The sequence below is a fragment of the Pristis pectinata genome, chromosome 2, assembly GCF_009764475.1.
Source record: "Pristis pectinata isolate sPriPec2 chromosome 2, sPriPec2.1.pri, whole genome shotgun sequence".
NCBI classification, from domain to species: domain Eukaryota; kingdom Metazoa; phylum Chordata; class Chondrichthyes; order Rhinopristiformes; family Pristidae; genus Pristis; species Pristis pectinata.
The window spans coordinates 95,186,071-95,203,560 of record NC_067406.1 but is presented as its reverse complement, the minus strand read 5'-3'; the positions used below and the strand labels follow the sequence as shown (position 1 = coordinate 95,203,560).

Here is a 17,490-nt window from a genome sequence, read left to right as displayed (position 1 = left end):
GGAAACACTCAGCAGGTAAGCCAGGAAACGTTGAAAGAGAAACAGAACTGGCAAAGGGTCTCGGACCTGAAACATTAACTGCTTCCCTTTCCTAGGATGCTGCCTGAATTTCTGAATATTTCCAGCATTTTCTGTTCAGATTTCAGATTTCCAGCATCTGCAGGTATAGATTTTCATGTACACTGTCATATATTGATTTTGTTAATATTGTGAAAACTGAATTTGATGTCTTTGCGTAAACTGTACCAAGGTAATGATTCTCCTCCTGCCATTTGTTGCTCACTGTTTCCAAGGGGAAACACCAGACTTTATTGATACATTAATGTCATATTGTGCCCCAAAAATGATAACTTCAAGCCCATTTAGGAAATAGTTGCCTTGAAGGCAGTCAGGGATGCTTTGAGTCAAAGTTGTTGTCTGATTCATTTGACCTGCATTGTCAGATGATTTTTTAATGGATCAAGTAACAATATTAATCACAATATTAATCACAACACTAGAAAGTTTACTTTTGACTTAATATTCATTTTCAGGACCTGGAGTTGGGTGCCACTATCAAGCCCAGCAATTATTACCCATCCCTAATTGCCTTTAACAAACCTCAGATCAGATTTGCATGTTTCAGAACTGTACAACTATCATTTCTGGCTATTGTAGTTAAATCTGTTTACCACGTTCTGAAGTAGTACATTTCAAATAGAAGTACAGATAGTCTATCCAGTATGGAAAACCTCTTAAATGCAGTAGTAATCCAAAGATGTAAGCATATACTGTTAGTAGACTGTTCGGGTGTGGATCTGAACCAAGCTCATAAGCACCATTTGTATCCTGGGCTATGGATGTGGCACATGGCAGCTGCACAATAGCACCACAATGGGACATGGGAAATTTTTATTCCCTGCCTGATTTGAAATCAAATTGTTCTGAAAGTTGTCAGTTTAAGAGTGAATTATATTGATTTTATCTGTGCTTTTGATGAAAAATACTTGGAGTGCACGACAATGGTTGATTTTGAATCGAAAACAAAATGAGAACACTCATTATTACAGTCTCTTTAATATTATTGGGCAATTCAGAATGAAGAGAGTATCAGTCTTATCTTATTATTAAAATCCAGATATCTGTAACAGCCCCATGTATTTAAATTCTTTATGGACAGACTGAAGGATCAAGAATCTGCATTCTCTGGTGAAGATGCTGATTTCTATCAAGGGAAGTCCAAGGAACTAGAGAAATCTGATATCCAGGATGAAGAAGAGGCAGATGAGGAATCTACAGAGTTGGTAACCTTGAGGATTGATGAACAAAGTCCAATTGTACAGGAGCCTGATGAGGTTAATGTTTGTGAAGGTTTACAGGCTGATGAGGCTGCTGGTCCCACTATAGTGGAAACAACAGAGAACCAGCCAGAGAACATCAAGAAATCTTTTGAGGAGGAATCACTAGAAAAGGTAAAGAGCTACAGTAAAACTAAGGAACTACCCACTTTTACATTCAAACCTGGCAAGTTTATATTCTGGGTGACTGATATCTGTGACTGAGTTTTGTGCATCTACACTACTAATTCCCACTCTCTTGTTACAGGAAGTTAGTTAATGACCTCTAGAATCTGACTGAGCAAGTAGCAGTGTTAAAGTGGAGGGTCATTTTTTTTCTACATCAGCCATTCCAAAGATGAGTTTTATCTGAGTCATGCAATCAGAGATCCAGCACAGAATCAGGTCCACCAAATCCACACCAGCTGCCAATTATCCATTTGCACACTAATCCTACCTTAATACACCTCCCACCTCCCTACCATTCATCCACAATTTACAATGGCCAATTAACCCACCAGGTGCATGCTCTTTAGGATGTGGGAGGAAACCAGAGTACCCAGAGGAAACCTACACAGTCACAGGTATAATATGCAAACTCAAGGCCAGGACTGAACTCGGTTGCTGAAGCTGTGGGATGTCAGATCTATGAGCTGCACAACTATTCCTTCCTAATTTGTTATTACTAACTTGTTTTTTCACCTGTTATAGCAAGTAGAATAATAAAACTGGCCATCTGATTTTCACTTAATACAGAGATCTTCCAATGTTTTCATGGAACTTCTTCATCTGCCGCCCTCCACACAGTTGAACTGATCAAAACCTTCTGCTGGTTGATTTATGTTGGCTCCTGTTCCTAGATCCCCTTCGTTTCACATTCTTGTCCATGTGTCTAGATCTGTCCATGGCCTTTCCCCATCCCTATCTCTGTAACTTTCTCCAGGGCTAAAACTTACCACTCTCTGATCTCTTGTCCATTGCTTTTCTCAACCAAGTCACAAGCTGGTAGTTCCCCGGGCTGCCAAGACTCTAATATAAAGGATTCAATCTTGCAACGTGTCTTTCTCTGCAGCTCTCTATTTCCATTTCAGACTCTAGATAAAATTTAGAACTTGTGATGATGTCTGCTGCTTTGGCTCAGTGTCTGACTTTTTTTCTGTGAACCATCATGTGAGGATTTAGTAAATGAAGATGCCGTACAAATCACAATTGTTGCAATTGATGGGAAACTCCATTCTTGTGCAGTAATTGAATTTCATTAGAATAGATTCAGACATGAGATATTTAACAATTACTACTAATCTCCCAAGATGCTTTTCTTAACCCTTCTATTGGCGTACTTCTATTAGCATATAACTAGTTTGAGGTCACATTCACTTTTCTTGGAGAGAAAAACATCCTTTCTGCCACAAGGTAATTTTCATTTGCAGTAGGTTGTCTCCAGTTGAACTAAATAAATCTAAGTCAGAATTTAATCTCCATTAAAATCAGTTTTATGTGGGTAGTTTGTTGATGTGATTAATAGACCTGAGTAGCAAATGTGGTGTCCAGAAGTAATATGTTGTTGGTTTTCATCTCAGCCACATGAATGTGGAGGAAAATGGAGATATTTTCCATTTCCTACAGTGGATAAAAGGAAATTCAGTGGAATGTCATCCCTGCCTACTCTTGAACACCACAGACAGGGCCATTTAGAATAGCATTGCTAAAGATTTTTGCTGGTCATTTGTGTGAGACGATTGCTCTGAAGGAAATCTGGAAAGGGAAGAAGCATTTAAAGAATGTTCAGAATATTTTTATTTTTCTTAGAAAAGAACTTGCATTTACTTACTGTCTTCCACATTCTCTGAACACGACATTATGCCAAAAACAAAATATCATTAGGGCCATTGAGTCAAACAGCACATAAACAGACCCTTTGGTCCACCCATTCTATACCCACACCAAGCACTATCCACACTAATCTTGCACTAATTCCAATTTATTCTCCCAACGTAGCCATCAATTTCCCCCAGATTCAATCTCCCACCAACAGACTAGCAGCAATTTACAGTGGCCAATTAAATACATAGAAGGATAAGTACATAGAATGCAAACTCTGCACACACAAGGGAAAATATGAGATGATTTTGAAACATATAACTGGGAATCCATTTTAAATTATAGAACAGCCAAAATAATTCTGTATTTCAATGTATTTGAATAAAGCAATGGATAGACTTGAAAAGGATTAAGGATGGTGCAGGAATTCAGTCCTTCAGCTTTGCAATTCTGTCTGATTGACTGCTTTCACCAGGAGATAGTAGAAGAACTGGGGGAACGGGAAAGCAGTTCTGATGAGGAGACCGTAACCACCCGGGTCATCCGCCGACGGGTGATTATTCAGGTACCCAACACTGAAGTGCTGCCCTTTGATCTATTATCGAATTTTCTAGTTCTCAATTCAGATTGAATTATGTGCATGGAATCACCGCTGTCCATTTTCTGTAGTGGTGCATGCTGAGATTCCTAGCATGACATGAGTAGCTTTAGCTCTTAGCTTTTGATGAAAATTTTACATAAACTGATTTGTTTATTTTGAAACAAGATAAGCTTTTTGCTTGCAATTTATTTTCCTTTCATTATTGCTTGAACAGAGTGTCTTTTAAGAGTTCACTGCATTTGATCACGATTTTTATTTGTAATTTGTTGCTTGTGATTACATGTTTGCATAAAATATACCTAATTATGCATTTGTGGAGTTGTAAAGATACAGTAAGGAAACAGGCCCTTCGGCCCACTGAGGCTGTACTAACCATCAATTACCTGGTTTTACACTAATCCTACCTTAACCCAGTTTATTCTCCCTACATTCCCACCAATTACTGCCCAGATTCTACCACTGATCTACACATTAGGGGCAATATACAGTGACCGATTAACCTACCAACCTTCACATTTTTGGAGGAAACCAGAGACCTGGAGTGACCCCACCTGGTCAGAGGAAGAATGTGTAAATTTCATTTCGATAGCATCAGAGGTCAGGATTGAACCCAGGTCGCTGGAGCTCTACGGGTTGTGCCACCATACTGCATTTATGTTTAACTGGCTTCAGTTAGTCTTGTAAAGAAAGGCTATCAGCAAGAGCATTGCACTTTCAAGTATGTCACAAGACATGCCAATCTACTTAAAAACTAAAAACTTCAAAGGTTTCAACATATTATTACACCAACAGTTGTCATCCATTTTTGTCAGCTGTGTCGGGGATACAGGACCCTCCTGAATCAGACTTAGTGATAGTCCATGCACATTTACTTTTTTTTTATACTTTAAATGGTTTTTAATGATGGAAATACCCACACAGTTAATATTTCGGATCACTAACATAAAAACATAGAAAAACTACAGCACAATTCAGGCCCTTCGGCCCACAAAGCTGTGCCAAACATGACCCTACCCTAGAAATTACTAGGCTTACCCGTAGCCCTCTATTTTATTCAGCGCCATGTACCTATCTAACAGTCTCTTGAAAGACCCTATCGTATCAGCCTCCACCACTGTTGCCGGCAGCCCATTCCACGCACTCACCACTCTCTGAGTAAAACACTTACCCCTGACATATCCCCTATACCTTGTCCCCAGCACCTTAAACCTATATCCTCTTGTGGCTACCATTTCAGCCCTGGGGATGCTCCGCATTCCAGGCAGCATCCTTGTAAATCTCCTCTGTACCCTTTCTATGGCTTCCACATCTTTCCTGTAGTGAGGCGACCAGAACTGAGCACAATACTCCAAGTAGGGTCTGACCAACAATACCTCTCGGCTCCTGAATTCAATTCCCTGATTGATGAAGGACAGTACAACAAACGCCTTCTTAACCACAGAGTCAACCTGCGCAGCCACTTTGAGCGTCCTATGGACTCGGACCCCAAGATCCCTCCGATCCTCCACACTGCCAAGAGTCCTACCACTAATACTATATTCTGCCAACACATTTGACTTACCAAAATGAACCACTTCACACTTATCTGGGTTGAACTGCATCTGCCACTTCTCAGCCCAACTCTGCATCTTATCTATGTCCCGCTGTAACCTCTGTTAGCCCTCCAAACTATCCACAACACCCCCAACCTTCATGTCATTCGCAAACTTACTAACCCACCCCACCACTTCCTCATCCAGGTCGTTTATAAAAATCACAAATAGTAAGGGTCCCAGAACAGACCCCTGAGGTACACCACTGGTCACCGACCTCCACTCAGAATACGACCCTTCAACAACAACTCTTTGCCTTCTTTGGGCTAGCCAGTTCTGGATCCACACTGCAATGTCCCCTTGGATCCCATGTCTCCTCACCTTCTCCATAAGCCTTGCATGGGGTACCTTATCAAATGCCTTGCTGAAATCCATATACACTACATCTACTGCTCTCCCTTCATCGATGTGCTTAGTCACATCCTCAAAAAATTCAATCAGGCTTGTAAGGCAGGACCTGCCCTTGACAAAGCCATGCTGACTAATCCTAATCATATTATACCTCTCCAAATGTTCATAAATCCTGCCTCTCAGGATCTTCTCCATCAGCTTACCAACTACTGAGGTAAGACTCACCGGTCTATAATTTCCTGGGCTATCCCTACTCCCCTTCTTGAATAAGGGAACAACATCCGCAACCCTCCAATCTTCCGGAACCTCTCCTGTCTCCATCAACGACACAAAGAACATCATCAGAGGCTCAGCAATCTCCTCCCTCGCCTCCCACAGCAACCTGGGGTACATCTCATCCGGTCCCAGCGACTTATCTAACTTGATGCTTTCCAAAAGTTTTAGCACCACCTCTTTTCTAATATCTACATGCTCAAGCTTTTCAGGCCGCTGCAAGTCCCCACTACAATCCACTAGATCCTTTTCCGTAGCGAATACTGACATAAAGTATTCATTAAGTACCTCCGCTATTTCTTCTGGATCCATACACACTTTCCCACTGCTGCACTTGATAGGCCCTATCCTTTCGCATCTCACCTTCTTGCTCTTCACATACTTGTTAAACGCCTTGGGGTTTTCCTTAATCCTGCCCACCAAGGCCTTCTCATGTCCCCTTCTGGCTCTCCTAATCTCTTTCTTAAGTTCCTTCCTTTTAGCCTTGTACTCTTCCAGATGTCTAACATTACCTAGCTCTCTGTACCTTTTGTATGCTTTTCTTTTCCTTTTGACTAGATTTATTATAGCCTTCGTACACCACAGTTCCTGTATCCTCTCATGACTCCCCTGTCTCATCGGAACATGCCTATGCAGAACTCCACACAAATACCCCCTGAATATTTGCCACATATCTTCCATACTTTTCCCAGAGAACATCTGTTCCCAATTTAATCTTCCAATTTCCTGCCTGAGAGCCTCATAATTCCCTTTACTCCAAGTAAACACCTTTCTAGTCTCTGTTCCTATCTTTCTCCAGTGCTAACGTAAAGGAGATAGAATTATGATCACTATCACCAAAATGTTCACCCACTGAGAGATCTGACACCTGACCAGGTTCATTACCCAATATCAAATCAAGCACAGCCTCTCTTCTTGTAGGTCTATCTACATACTGTGTTAAGAACCCTTCCTGAACACACCTAACAAACTCCACCCCATCTAAACCCCTCACTGTCTGGAGATGCCAGTCGATGTTTGGGAAATTAAAATCTCCCATCACAACAATTCTGTTATTCTCACACTTTTCTAGGATCTGCTTCCCTACCTGCTCCTCAATAACCCTGTCACTATTGGGCGGCCTATAAAAAACACCCAGTAAAATTATCGACCCCCTCCTGTTCCTAACCTCCACCCACAGTGACTCCGTAGACAGTCCCTCCACAACGTCCACCTTTTCCGCAGCCGTGACACTATCTCTGATCAACAGTGCCACTCCCCCACCTCTCTTGCCTCCCTCCCTGTCCTTCCTGAAGCATCTAAAACCCGGCATTTGAATCAACCATTCCAGCCCCGGAGCCACCCAAGTCTCCGTAATGGCCACCACAATCATAGCTCCAAGTATCGATCCAAGCTCTAAGCTCATCTGCCTTGTTCATAATACTTCTTACGTTAAAATAGACACATCTCAAGCCTGTCTGAACACGTCCCTTCTCTATCACCTGCCTATGGTACTTACTCCTAGCTTCCTCTTTGAGAGCCAAACACCTCTTCCCCAGTCTCTCCAGTACAGATCCCACCCCCCAACAATTCTAGTTTAAGCTCCCCCTAGTAGCCTTAGCAAACCTCCCCGCCAGTATGTTGGTCCCCCTGGGATTCAAATGCAACCCGTCCTCTTTGAACAGGTCATACCTGCCCCAAAAGAGGCCCCAATGATCCAGAAAACTGAATCCCTGCTCCTTACTCCAATCCCTCAACCACGCATTTAACCTCCTCCTTAATCTGTTCCTATACGCACTGTCGCTTAGCACAGGCAGTAATCCAGAAATTACTACCTTTGAGGTCCTGCTTCTCAACTTCCTTCCTAATTCTCTATAAGTCTCTTTTCAGGACCTCATTCCTTTCCCTACCAATGTCGTTGGTACCAATATGTACCACGATCTCTGGCTGTTCTCCCTCCCCCTTCAGGATATCTTGGATGCAATCTGAAACATCCCGGACCCTGACACCTGGGAGGCAAACTACCTTCCGAGTTTCTTTCCTGCGTCCACAGAACCACATGTCTGCCCACCTAACTATAGAGTCCCCTATCACTAGTGCCCTCCTCACTCCTTCCCTACCCATCTGAGCTACAGGGCCTTTCATCAAAACCAGGAACACTTAAAAATCAAGTTGGAAATAAATTGCAGATTAAGAGGAGGGGTAGAGAGAGTAAAGGTCAACCATTTCAGAGACAGAGACAGGGAGACTGGTGGTAGTGGCTAAGAGAGAAGGTGGTGAAGATTTGTTAATCACAGTTGATCTGTTTGGAGGAGATTTAATTAGACGAAGAATAATGAAAACAGGAAAAGGGAGAAACAACAATGCTCAAACTGAGACACAAAACACTACAAATGTTGAAAATTGGAAATGAAAAAGAGAATGTTAGAAATACACATCAGTTCAGGCAGCATCTTGCGGAAAGAGGAAAAGAGTGTTAATGTTATAGATTGCTAACTATTTATCATAACTGGCCAGTAATGATACTGAGAAGTCTGGTTAGCTGAGATTGATGAATTCAATATAATGTCCTGAGGGTTGCAACACACCAATAAATATGAGATACTGTTCCTCTATCTAACATTGGAGATCATCGGAACAGTGTAAGGTTTCAGAATGAGAGTGAGATAGAGAATTAGGGCAACATGAAAATGAATAAGTTGTTCTGCAAAGCGATCACCAGATCTGGATATAGGTTCTCCAGTGTAGAAGAAAGCATGTCGTGAGCATTGAATGTAGTACATAAATTGGACTCAGGACATGTGAATCGCTGCTTCACCTGGGCCCATGGATTGTGGGACAGGAAGAGTGAAAAGGGCAGGTATTTGCATGGAAAGGTGCTGTGAGATCGGCATGGATGTTGCTGGAGAAAGAAGAATGTACCAGGGAGTTACAGCAAACAGTCCCTTTGGAATGCTGAAAGGAAAGGAAGAGAAAATGTATATGATAGTGGTATTGCATTGAAGGTGGCAGACGTTACAGAGAATGATCTGTTGAATGTAGAGGTTGATGGGATGGAAAGTGAGGACAAGGTAAGGAGAGGGGATGAGAGAAGAAGTGTGGGATATGGGAAAAATTCTAGTTCCACTCAGAACAAGGCCGTGATTTTTTTTCACTAAATTCGAGGCCAATGTTCAATGGAAGAAGATCCACAATTTTCCTGTTATGCACTTCATACTAGGAGTGTTTGGCTTCAGACTTGTCATGAGCTTTTCAAAGATTATCAAACAAAATAACATTAACTCCTAATTTCTCCCAAATATACTTTGCTAAGATTAGTTGCCCCCCCCCCACCAAAAAAATGTAGGCTCAATTATATATGATATAGGGAATTATTTTTCATTCAGCTATAAGTTTTGCTTTAAAAAACACTGAAGGGAATATATGTCATTATTATTCTGTTGTTTTGTACATTGTTACCATTTCTTGTCCCATTGAAAGCTACTTTGTTAGTTTTTGTGGCTTCTACCATTTCAGATCATTTGTTTGGGATTGAGAAGTAGCTAAAATATTGGTAAGCAAAGGGCTTACTCCAAAATGAAGACGGCCTGTTTTAACTCCCCTTCCCCATGTCACCATTAATGTTTCTGAAGCTCACATCTGTGTCTTCATCTCCAGATTTTGCAATGACAGGACTTTCCTTCACAACCACTTTAACTTAATCCTGCACAAATCCAACCTTGTTCGAGATCCCATGGCTTACGTTATACCATACATGAGCTTTTCAGCTAACTCTTATAGCAAGTCTTCACTAGCTCTTCAGCACTCAGTGCATTGATGAGGGCAAGAAATTCAAATCAGTTATGATTTGTCTCATTCTATGTCTGCACACCTTTCCAGCATTATGTCTAAAGCCATATCCAGCACTCAAAGTTACAGTCTGTTGAAGCTCACACCTTGTTGTCACTGCCACCAGTGGTAGAGCATTCAACCTTCATATTCTTTGCCTCTGGAATTCTCTTATTTATCCCCTGTGTTTTGTACAGCCACTCTATATCTTTTAGAACTACTCTCAAAACTGCCCTCTCCAAACAGTGCCTTTGACCACCCTGTGTAAACTCAGCCCTAACCTTGAGACCACTCTGACAATGCATATTGGATCTATGATGTAAGAACATTGATTATTAGCAATAATTGCATTACTGCCTGCATTGCTAGTGGATTGAACTCAAAGCTAAAAGCACATGTTTGAAATTTGAGCAGTTTGCCATATTCAGGGTATTTTGTTCACTTCTAAGTAGATTGCAAGAAAATATCTTGTAAATTAGACATCTCCATTTATTGGGGAAGTGTAAATTGCACACCAATCAGTCCGGCAGTTTTCCATTGGACAGCAGTAATCGCTGAGTTCACAATTATACTGGGAAAAATTACAAAATTATAGAAAAAGATTTTGTGAGACTCCATTTATTATTCCAGAAATCCACTTTAATGACAAAGAGAACTTAGCTTACCATTTCAATGATATATGAATGGTAGTAGTTAACATTGGACAGAATCACACAATGCAAAGTGCCATGAGAAATCTCAGAAATGCTTGCAACAGAAAAAGAATTAGATATACAATCAGGGCCAGGCATGTAAAATATCAGAGGAGGTCTCTGGTTTTCAGTTCTACAGGAAAGAGTCTAGATATAACTACAAAAATATACTGAAGGCTTTTAAATTCCCTCATTTCCACTTGACCTGGAATTTTGATTGGAAGTGCTGTTTCTCCAGCACAATTTACTCAATCCAATGGAAAGATAGAAGAATTTTAAGCACACATTACATGGAATGCAAATCAAGTTCCTGAAATTTTTTGTGCTAGTTTCCACGTGCTGTGCCCATTTGCAGGCCCCTGAGGAGGCTCTTAAAATTAATGTGTGTATTAAAAATAGAGTCCTTTCAAAGCAATTTAAATATTAAAGGATACCTAATGAACTGTAAAAATTATCCACAACATCAATAATCTACGAAATGCTTCAGTGTAGTTATTTTAATCATGTTCATTAACTAATATTATGTGGATAAGACAGGTTTGGTACAAGAGCCATTTTTTGTGAAAAGCCAGTAATCACCTGTATTATTAAAACTGCACAAGTTTCTGACTCAAGGATATCGAGGATTATCTTTAATGCAAGAAAAATTAAGTGTTCAGAAATGCCACCCAATTATATCAATTCAAAGATTTTACTTTCAGTGAATTGCAGATGAATGAATTCACAATTAACAAATTCAATTGTGAAAACTAGGGTCATTTGCATTTGAGTATCAATTGCACAGCAGAAACTTCACTATTTGGAATTCATAGGTCTTTGTTAATTTCCAGGCTGATGATATGCCTGATATCCTACCGGAGTCAGTCACAGAAGAACAATATACAGATGAACATGGAAATACTATTGTGAAAAAGGTATTGCAGTGATTAATCTTTTTGTAACATTCCAATGTTTTTCATTTGGCTACAGAGTCCAGCTTTGATATACTGTATAGACGTCCTTATTCATTGCAACTTATTACATTGCTAAAGATAGTCGAGGTAGTATAAGGAGAAATGATATAAAAGCAGAAAAATGCTGGAAGTACTCAGCTGGTCAGACAGCATCTTGGAGAGAGCAGTGTTAACTTTGTTGGTTGATGACTTCACCAGAACTGGGAATGTAAGAAAACTAGATGAAATGATTGTACGTATGCGAGTGATTTTTTAAAAAAACATTTATTTACTCATTTTTTTCCTAAAGGTTACCAGGAAGATTATTAGACGCTTAGTTTCACCTGATGGCACTGAAAAGGAGGAAGTAGTAATGCAAGGAGCAGAGCAAGAACCGATTAGAGTTGAACATGGCGATGGATATTCAAAAGTGTTAAAGCGGACTGTACTAAAAAGTGACAGTGAACACACAGAGGTCAGCTTAAGTTGCTTTTCACATGGTTTCTACTTTCTTAAATTAATTATTACTTTTTTTTTAAGTACACCTGCAATGTTTGGGGGCAAGTGGCACATGTATCTTTTAAGGTCCCTGAATAATCCCAATCATGGTTAGTGTATTGTTTGTCTACACCTGAGGCAAACTGTTTATCTCAAAAGATACATGGACCATCTAGGAGCCAACAAATCAAAGCCCTTCCGTGCACACAGTGTCTAACCCAGAATCCAAAGATACTAAAAGCAAAAATGTTGCAAATGCAAAGTATAATTGTTAGCACTTAATAAAAAAGGTCGAGAGCCTTCATCAGAATTGAAGAAAGAAACATTGGTGAATTTTTTTAATGTAGGATTCAATGAAACAAAGTGCAGAACCTGATCAGCCAAGGCAGCAGTATGGAATCTATGGCTGTTCTGGCGAAAGAATATCAATCAGCCGTTTTTTCCACTCTTCACTATTGAGTGTCTTCTACTGGAAACATGAAGCACTGATTCAGGACAGGGTTCATTTCGTTGCCTTTCGCTGGTGCAATGTCTCAACCCACTCCCTTCGAGGAGACCGTTCTTCCTTTCACCCATGGTATATATGTGTACCTGCTGATTTGTAATGTGGTTGAACTGAAATTCCTCAATTCTAAATTTTGTTTTCATGGTTTTGTCGTCTAGAGAGTCATAGAGTTGTACACCCCACCCCCCCCCCACGTCCATTCCAACCTTTCTGCCCATCTACATTGATCCCATTTGCCTGAATTAGGACTGCATCCTTCTACACCTTGCTTATCTAAGTGTCTGTCCAAATGCTTTCTAAGCGTAATAATTGAATCAGATTTGACCGGCTTCTCTGGCAGTGCATTCTAGATGTCAACCACTCTCTGTAAAACAACTTAACCTTCAGATCCCCTATAAAATTGCTCCCTCTCACCTTAAACCATTACCCCCTTGTTTCTGATTCCCCTCCCATGGGAAAAAGATTTTGACTGCCTACCTTATCTATGCCTCTCATAATTTCTTAAACTTCTATCATCACCCACCACCCCCCCACCCCCCAGCCCCCTTCTCTCCAGGAAAAACAAGTCCAGTCTGTCCAATCTCTCCCCATTTCTAAATCCTCCAATCCAGGCAACATCCTGGTTAAACTTCTCTGCACTCACTTCAGTACAATCACAAGCTTACAACAGAGTGCCGACCAGAATTGCACACAATTGCAGCCTAACAGGTGTTTTCCGTATGTTCTGGAGATTTTTCTCAACTTGGGAAGGCATCAAAATGACTGCTTCCATCTAGGCTTCAAAGCATAGACAGCAAACAATTAATTGAAATGTTAAGCAAAATCCAGAGGATTTTACACAAAGATGGCGGTGGGTATATGGGACGAGCTGCCCGAGGTAGTGGTGACTACAATTACACTATTTAAAAGACATTTGGACAGGTATATGGATAGGAATGGCTTGGAGGGATATGGGCCAAACGCAGGTAAATGGGACTAGCTTAGGTAGGTTGGCATGGACAAGATGGACTGAAGGACCTGTTTCCATGCTGTATAAATCTATTATTCGAGGATGATACATTTGAGTTGCACAGCTTAGAAATTTGACCAGGCACATTGGCCCTGAAACTTTAAGAAGCAGACGATTCCAACTGCAACTGCCCTTATGTTCTGAATAATTGCAATGCCCTTTTAATTGACCTATTTTGCCACAAAGAATGATTTGTAGGGAGAGGATATATTCCACACATTTGAACAGAAGCTTTTCTGAAGGCAATCTCCTTGAGCATTAGCTTTCCTTGCCCCCAACTTTTGCTACGATCACCACTGATCTGCAATCCTGAATTTCTGCTCGTAGAGTAAGTAGTGGATCACAGTGGTTTTGGTCTGTTCAGCAAGTGTAATTATTGGCACTTAATAGCTAGGTTTCTGTGCCATCAAATCAATGCCTTTTTTATTACCACACAGAAGGAGGTCATTCATCCCATCGGGTCTGTGCCACTGCCAAGCAGAGAAATGTCATTAGTTCCTCTTGCATCCAGGGGACAGAAGCTATAGGTGTGGTAGAGGTGAGGGTGAGGTAGGAGGGGGAGATGTGTTTTTGATTCAGGAGAACATCACAGTAGTACTCAGAGAGGGTATTCCTGGCGATTGTCCAGTGATGCTATATGGGTAGAACTTAGAAATGAGAAGCGGGTGATCACTTTGATGAGATTGTACTATAGGCCCCCCAAAGGTCAGCAGGAATTACAGGAGTAAATATGTAAGGAAATTGCAGATAGCTGTAAGAAGAACAGGGTTACAAGAGTAGGTGATTTTAACTTTCCTCATTTTGATTGGGACAGACGTAGTGCTAAGGACGCAGAATTTGTTAAGTGTGCCCAGGAAGGTTTTCACAATCAATATGTAGATGGTCCTACTAAAGAGGGAACCTCCTATTGGGAAATGATGCTGGACAAATGGCTGACGCATTGGTGGGAGAGCACTTTGGGACTAGTGACCAAAATTCTATTAGTTTTAAGATAGTTATAAAATGATTTAGGACTGGTCCACAAGTTAAAGTTCAAATTGGGGTAAGGCTAATCTTTATGGATATGACTGGGACTTGAAAAGGTTGGTTGGAAGAAGCTGTGTGCAGGTAAAGGGATGCCTGGAAAGTGGGAGACTTTTTTAAGTGAGATAGGGAAAATTCAGACCAACATGTTCCTGTTGGAATGAAGGGCAAGGCAGGCAGGATAAGGGAACTCTGGCTGATGAGGGATATTGAGGAAAAAGAAGGAGGCATATGTCAGGTATAGGTAGCTGGGATCAAGAGAATCCCAGAGTATAAGGGATGTAATAGTACACAACAAGGAAATCGGGAAGGCAAAAAGAGGATATGAAACATCCTTGTCAGATAAGGTAAAGGAGAATTCTAAGAGATTCTCTAAATATATTAAGAACAAAAGGGTAACTGGGGAGAGATAGGTTCCCTTAGGGTCTATGTGTGCAGCCAATGGAAATGGACAAAGTCTTAAATGAATATTTCTCATCAGTATTTACCATGGAAGCTAAGGAATTCAGGGAAAAGAAAGTGATGTTTTGAAACATATCGTTATTGCAAAAGAGATGTTGGTGGTGTTGAGGTGCATAAAGGTGAATAAATCCCAAGGGCCTGACCAAGTATATCGTAGGACATTGTAGGAAGCTAGGGAAGAGATTGCTAGGGTCTTGGCTGAGACTCTTGTATCTTCCTTAGCCGCGGGTTGGGTAGCAGAAGACTGGAAGTTGGCAAATGTTGCACCTTCATTTAAGAACAGCTGCAAAGACAAGCCAGGGAACTAAAGGCCAGTGAGCCTGACATCAGTGGTGGGAAAGATACTGGAGGGGATTCTGAAGGGCAGGATCTAACTGCATTTGGAAAGGGAATAACTGATTAACAATAGCATGGTTTGTGCGTGGGGAAATTGTGTCTTACAAATTTGATTGAGTTTTTTGAAGAGGTGGCCCTACATCTTTGCTCCTGTAATTATAAAATCATGAGGGGCATAGATAAGATAGATTTTCACAGTCTTTTTCCCAGGCTAGGGGAGTCTAGAACAGGAGGCCATATGTTTAAGGTGAGAGGGAAAAGATTTTTCACACAGATGGTGGTGGGTATGTAGAACGTTGCCAGAGGAGGTGGTAGGGGCGGGGACAATTACAACTTTTAAAAGACATTTGGATAGGTACAGGAATAGGAAAGGTTTAGAGAGATATGGGCTAATTGCAGCCAAATGGGGCAAGCTCAGAAAGACATATTGGTCACCATGGACGAGTTGGGCCAAAGGGCCTGTTTTCGTACAGTATATCATAGAATCATAGAAAGTACAGCACAATACAGGCCCTTCGGCCCACAATGTTGTGCCGACCTTTAAACCTCGCCTAAAACTATCAAACCCCTTCCCCCCACATATCCCTCTATTTTAAATTCCTCCATATGCTTATCTAGCAATCTCTTGAATTTGACCAATGTACCTGCCTCCACCACCACCCCAGGCAGCACATTCCATGCCCCAACCACTCTCTGGGTAAAAAACCTCCCTCTGATATCTCCCTTGAACTTCCCACCCATTACTTTAAAGCCATGCCCTCTTGTATTGAGCATTGGTGCCCTGGGAAAGAGGCGCTGGCTGTCCACTCTATCTATTCCTCTTAATATTTTGTATACCTCTATCATGTCTCCTCTCATCTTCCTTCTCTCCAAAGAGTAAAGCCCTAGCTCCCTTAGTCGCTCCTCATAATGCATACTCTCTAAACCAGGCAACATCCTGGTAAATCTCCTCTGCACCCTTTCCAACACTTACACATCCTTCCTGTAATGAGGCGACCAGAATAACTTGATGACTTTATCTATGACTCTGCCTCTGTGTCCCATTAAAATCAGGGCTAGGTATTCTGCTTTACTGATTGTTGTGTCATTCATTCCCAGCATTTTCCTTTCTTTTTTCAAGTGATAGAAGATCCACTGGTCTTTCCTATAAATGTTTCTGGATATTATTCTACTTATGAATATACAGAGTAATTAACACTACAAATTCACTTTTGTGTATGCACAGATGACATTTTCAGAACCACAAGTGGCCTCTGGCTCTGAATTTCAGTCAGAGCATGTTGAGGGCCGGAAAGTCAGCAGGGTCATCAAGACAACAGTCGTCCATGGAGACAGAATGGAGAAACACCTTGGAGACCCCAAGCTGGCCTCTGACCTTCCAACAGCCAAAGATGATTTTAATATGGTATGATATTTTAAAATCCTCAGTGGAGTTTTTTTTATTCCAAGTAGAATCTTGGGAGGAGTAATTTATCTTCTGTTGTATGTATTAGACATACAATGTAGTAAGGAATGCACAAAATAACGGTGATTGGTGAGAAAATTGTTTAATGGGCAGGAACAGAAAATAAGAATAAATGTATCTTCACATATTTTTGTGGAATATTTGATAATGGAGGAGGTGTAAGTTTAGTGTGGGTAGTTGGAAATGCAATTGAAGTTATCATCAGATTAGCTCTAATCTTATTAAATGGTGTGTCCAAAGGGCCTACTCCTGCTCCTAACTGGTATGATTGAATAAGTTATTTTCAGCTTGAGAATCTGTTGCTATTGGGGTGCATCCATTTCTCACTGAGCCCTCTATCAAACTAAAGGACAAAGTTTACTGGCTATACATAGCAAATGGGAAAATAGGCTTTGAGGAGAACCCAGTTCCCAGCACATTAACCCATGTGCAACTAATTCAATTTCCAATCTCTCCTTGCATCATCCATGGCCCAGGCTGTAAACTTCTGATCCTCCAACCACACCCCACTCCCTCCCACCCTAAACCTTCAAGATTCCTCAGTTCCTCCTGACTTCCCCAGACCCTCCAATTTTTGAAAGATCCCTGATACTCTGATGATCCCATCTTTCCAAGACTCCTCCAGTAGGCTGACTCCCCACACTAAAAGAACCAGCATCCTGCATGGCAACTTCCTCCATCTTCCACCACCCCACTACCCCCCCCCCCACCTTTCCCATGGCCACTTGCCTGATTGCCACCCCGAATCCTTTGCCTAAGTCCTTGAGGACAGTACCCCCACTGACATCACCCACCCCCCTGAATAAA

At 41.2% G+C, this 17,490-nt stretch overlaps 1 protein-coding gene across 20 annotated transcripts in view; it reads left to right on the top strand.

Annotated features, from left to right (window-relative positions):
* The window catches only part of ank2b (ankyrin 2b, neuronal), a 781,056-nt gene that overhangs the window by 751,847 nt on the left and 11,719 nt on the right, over positions 1-17,490 (top strand). For 16 of the 20 annotated variants that reach the window (XM_052010170.1, XM_052010174.1, XM_052010161.1 and 13 more), the window contains 5 exons: positions 1,160-1,451; positions 3,613-3,702; positions 11,284-11,367; positions 11,696-11,860; positions 16,444-16,623. In XM_052010170.1, coding sequence (XP_051866130.1) covers positions 1,160-1,451; positions 3,613-3,702; positions 11,284-11,367; positions 11,696-11,860; positions 16,444-16,623 — 811 coding nt within the window. The remainder of the gene's footprint in view (positions 1-1,159; positions 1,452-3,612; positions 3,703-11,283; positions 11,368-11,695; positions 11,861-16,443; positions 16,624-17,490) is intronic. The other 4 variants (XM_052010179.1, XM_052010168.1, XM_052010180.1 and 1 more) reach the window with 1 other exon arrangement.